Here is a 4,811-nt window from a genome sequence, read left to right as displayed (position 1 = left end):
GTTTCTTACTCTTGCCTCGTGGTTTTAGTTTTAGGTGCCCTCTTCCCCATTATAATGTAGACCGACTCTCTTTAGGCGAGGTTGCCGTCTATACTGCCGCCTTTAGATTGGGTCTTAGGTTTCCTCTGCACCCTTTTGTAATGGACATTTTGGAGGGTTATGACATTGGCCTAGCCCAGATGACCCCTAACTCTTGGGCGAACGTCTTTGGGTATATTTCCAAGTGTGCATTGAGTGACGTCACTCCTTCCTTTCCTACTTTTGTTAGACTTGTAGATATTGTCCCCTCCTCTAGTTCTCCCCAAGGATGGTTCACCCTGTATAGCCGGCGGGTTTATAAGACGGTAGTGGGTAAGACCTCTAGCTGGGTGTGGTGGAGGAAAAAGTGGTCTATTATCCGAATGGAGGACCACCCTCTTTCAGAGCGTCTTTCACGCTGGAATTATCGAGCCCGCTATTTGTCTAGGGATGACGCCTATCCTCGTCTTTTGTCAAGGGATTGGAGGCTCATAAAGCCTTTATTTCAGGCGAAATGTATCGGCTATCTGCGAAGAGTCACGCATGGGTTCCCAATAATTGGCTTCCCCATGTGGGTCAGTTCACCAACATGGTCTTCCTTGTGGCCGTTGGTCTCTGCCCCTACTTGAATAGAGGTAGTTTTTGCATTGACTTTCCACTAAAGCCTTGTTTTCTTATCTTTCACTAATCCTCTTGGTTTGTGTAGATTCTGCCATGAGTCGTCTGTCCCCTGAAGACAAGGGTTTGGTGGACGTACCTACCTGGTTGTCCCAGGTGTATACGGATGATATCTTCAAGGCCGTGGAGGCTAAGAAGAAAGAGTCCTCGAAGAAGTCCGATGAGGGTGCCTCTGGTGACGCTGCCAAGGTATATTTTGTTTAATTTTGACGTATTTCTGTATTCCTTTATCTATGCTTGGTTGTTCACCTTTTTCATTTTTAGGAGCCTACTTCATCGGCCACAAAGAAGTGTCCTGCATCTTCAGCGATGGCCCCTAAGCCCAAGCATCAGCAGCGTCCCTTCTTCAAGAAGCTGGGCACTGCTGATGCTGCAGCGATGCCGTTGCTGGCGAGGCCGTCAGCCCCTTTGGCTGGGGGAGGAGCCCCTATTCCTCAGGCGTCCACCCTTCCACCTGAGCCAAAAGAGACGTCTCCCAAAGTGACCGTCGAAGGAGATTCCGCGGCCAAAGCGGCCGTTGCCGAGGTGGTCACTGACCAGGTTGACGCCCCTGGCGCTGCTGTGAATGTTGGGGAAGCTACCACTTCCTCGTTGAGAGAGGGGAAGGGTAAAGAGTCCCAAGGTCCTCCTGTTGGGGATGCCTCTATGCCTCCGCCAGCTCTATCGGCTGGTTAGTTGTTTAATACTTAGGACGTCGTGATAACTTGGTAGTTTTGGTATATTTAATTGACGTATTGATCATGATTCAGGCGACATGTTCAAATGAATGCGGCGTGCTGAAGTGGCGAACATTCCTCCATCAGGCGGGTTTAGTTCAAAGGAAAAGGATAAGATCCTTTCAGCCGTCTATGATGCAATTCATGAGGAGTATGTAAGCTCGCTTCCTGGAATTGATATGGGGTACTTTGGGGCCATGCAGTCCCTCATATTTGATGTAAGTTTTTTTATTTATTATTTTTTTTTTGAGAAAAATTAAGTCTATTTTTGGTCACGGCAGCTCTTCATCCGTTGTGCCGAGGGTAGGCATTACCGCTTTGATATGCATAAGGAGATGCTAAAGCATAAGGACCAGATTGAAAATCATAAGAAGTATGCTAAGAAGAAGGCTAGACAGATCAATGAGGATGCGGATATCAAGATCAAGTCAGAGACATACGCTTTAAGGAAGGCTGAGGTGGACGCCCAGGACTATGAGAATAAGTTGCTGGAGCATGAGGAGAGGTTGGCCGCGCTAAAAAAGGGGTATTCCGCCGTCTCAGAGCGGGTTACCAATTTCTCTTCCAAGGTGGACGCCTTGGAGAAGAAACTCAAGGCTACCCAGGACGAGATTGAAGTCGTGCGGGGGGGGAAGCCGCTAGCTCCTTCAAGCTTGGGGAGGATTCCATTTTGGAGAATGCTTGGCGGGCCTGGGATCACTCGATGGACGGGAAGGACTTCTCCGGGTTTAAGCGTCGGATCTCATACCATATGGCCGTCTCGACGGCTCGACGCCTTGGTTTGGATCCTCCTGAGTTTTTTTAGTGAGGGGGAGGATGAGGACGCAGAGGAAGAAGAGGTGAATTCCCTTGAAAACCAGGACGTCCTGGACGGAAGCTCCACGACCCCTCATTCATAGACGGCTTTTTCTTGTTAGTTGGTTTTCGTGGTGCCGTGGGCGCTTGTAATAACATTGGTGCCTTTTGACATTATTTTTGTTTGGTTTTGTTGCGCCTTGTGCGCATGTATGAATATTTTGTGCCTCCTATGCACTTTGTGTTTTATTCCATTTCAGTTTATTACTGATTTTTAGGAACATACTTTTTTGGTCCATTTGTGGACGGTTACCCCGGTGTTTTAGGTGATCAGCCTAATTTGGGGCGCTAATCTAGGCCACTTCTTAGGCCGTCAACCGATTAGTCTTTTTGTGACGCCTTCAAAGGAGAAGGCGTCCTTTTAAATGACTGCTCTGTTGAGTCTTGTTTTGCGTTTTCACGTCTTTGTCAGTTCAGGCCACTTTTAGGGCTGTCGTTCAGTTAATCACTCGTGACGCTGTCTCTTAGGGTTCGCTAATGTGGGGGTATTTCACTCTAGTTTTTTGCTATGTAATTTTGAGTGGCTTTATTGAGCCATGAGTTCATCAGATAAGGAAATATTATCATGAAGCTTATCATTTTACTAACATAGCTAAATTGGCCGTTTTGTAGGCAAGCATTACATGCCGTTTTGTGGGCTCTTGCATAATTGTTAGGCCGTTTAGTAGGCTCGTATTACATAAAGTATCCTGACTAATCTAATGACATTCAATTTTTTAGCCACTTTTTTCTATCTTGGCTGGGATACTCTTATTGGCAGTAGGTAGCTCTTCCTCATGCTTTCTTTTGCCTCTTGCTTCGGCCAAATCTTTCTTCCATGATGACGGATTGAGGGTCGTGAGGTAGCAGTCTCTTGCTTGCTGTTGGTCTCCATGTATAGTCCCTATCGTCCCATCGTCGCATACGAACTTCAGGAGCATGAGATGGGTGACGACTATATACTGCTTTAATTTTGTTCAGGGTGGGACGTCCCAAAATGACATTGTATGCTGTCAAATCTTTGACGATTAGGAAATCCACTCCCATCTTTCGTCCATCTTTTTGATTTCCAATTCGAACCGGCAAGTTGATGACGCCTACGGGATGTATGATGCTTCCTCCAAAACCAATGATGGGATAGTGTATGCTCTCTATGGTTTTGGGATCGTGGGCTAGGTGGCTGAGGCACTCCATGCTCATTATGTCAGATGAACTTCCAGTGTCTATCAGGATACGCTTCACTCTCATGTTGGAAATTTTGATCTCGACCACGAGGGGGTCATCATGTGGAGTGGCTACCCGTCCACCATCCGATTCACATATCTCTATCGGAGGAAATGGGTCCACAGGTGATTTCCCTGACAACATTACTTGACCTAGGCGGCGGGCATAGTCTTTTTGTCCCCTCATGGTGGGTCCTCCAGCGGCTAGCCCCCCGGATATGACGGCTACAAATCCCCCTTCGCTGTGATTTCCCTCTGTAGGTGAGACAGGTGACTTGTTCTTTTTGTACTGGTTCTTCCCTGAGCCGTGAGCACTCCTTTGCAGGTAGTTCTTTAGGTTTCCTTTGGAGGCCAGGCCGTCTAGGGCTCTCTTCAAGCTTCTGCAGTTCTTGTTGTCATGCCCTATATCCTCGTGGAACTGGAAATACAGCTTAGGGTCTCGACTCTCAGCAGGAGACTTCATGGGGAAATGCCGTTCAAGATCAAACCTGGTCCAGACGTCCACCAGTATTGTGAGGAGGTCCGTGTTGTACTCGAAATATTCTCTTTCTTGTGGACGTTCTCTCTTGTGTCCAGGAGAATTGGTATCATGCTCTTTCCAAAGAGCCCAAGTACCATTTACTCGTGGTGCTTTTCGGTCTGTCTTGTCTTTCTTTCCCGAGGAATCTGTTGCCTCACCAGTCTTTTCATCTTTGGACGCGCTGCATATTTCTGTTGCGTGGATAAATGCTTGAGCCTTATCTAATACTTCAGCAATAGTCCGAACGCTCTTTTTAACTAAGTCTAACTTGAATGATCCTTTCTTCAGTCCCCTGACAAAATTATCGAAGGAGACGCCGTCGGGAAGATCTGGGATCTGTCCAGCCTCTAGATTGAAGCGCTTCACATAGCTTCTTAGTGACTCATCTTTTCCTTGATGAATGCGTCCCAAATGCATGCTTGTTTTCCTTTCTTCCTTGTGTTCCATGAACCTGGTGGAGAATAGGGTTTGTAATTCGTTAAAAGAGGCAATTGATCCCGGGGGCAGCCGTTCAAACCATTTGGACGCCACTCCTTTAAGGGTAGCAGGAAAGTATTTGCACCAGGTGGCTTCATTGGTTCCTTGAACATACGTATGATGAAGGTATGCAACTAGGTGCATATCTGGGTCGGTGGTACCGTCGTAGGCTTCAATGGTGGGGGTTTTGACTTTAGGTTCTTTCAGGGCGTTCATTATGTCCTCAGAAAAGGGGGTGCTCATGTGCCTCAACGTCAGGTTATTAAACCCTTGTTGGATATGATAGGTTGGTTCACGACGGCTGGAGACTATACGGGGACGCATGCTCACTCTATTAGGCGTCAT

At 47.2% G+C, this 4,811-nt stretch overlaps 1 protein-coding gene across 1 annotated transcript; it reads right to left on the bottom strand.

Moving 5' to 3' along the window:
* Nucleotides 1–3,041: 3,041 nt before the first annotated feature.
* On the bottom strand, nt 3,042–4,811 carry LOC110795064 (uncharacterized). The gene has a single exon (XM_022000041.2). It carries the CDS (start codon nt 4,809–4,811, stop codon nt 3,042–3,044), a length of 1,770 nt encoding a protein of 589 aa, XP_021855733.2.

The sequence above is a fragment of the Spinacia oleracea genome, chromosome 4 (genome assembly GCF_020520425.1).
Source record: "Spinacia oleracea cultivar Varoflay chromosome 4, BTI_SOV_V1, whole genome shotgun sequence".
Taxonomy (NCBI): Eukaryota; Viridiplantae; Streptophyta; class Magnoliopsida; order Caryophyllales; family Amaranthaceae; genus Spinacia; species Spinacia oleracea.
The sequence above is the reverse complement of the archived record's forward strand: the minus strand, read 5'-3'. Positions and strand labels throughout refer to the sequence as shown.

Excerpts from the sequence above, each read along its gene's own strand:
- LOC110795064 (XM_022000041.2), bottom strand. The coding sequence starts at position 4,811 with ATGACGCCTAATAGAGTGAGCATGCGTCCCCGTATAGTCTCCAGCCGT.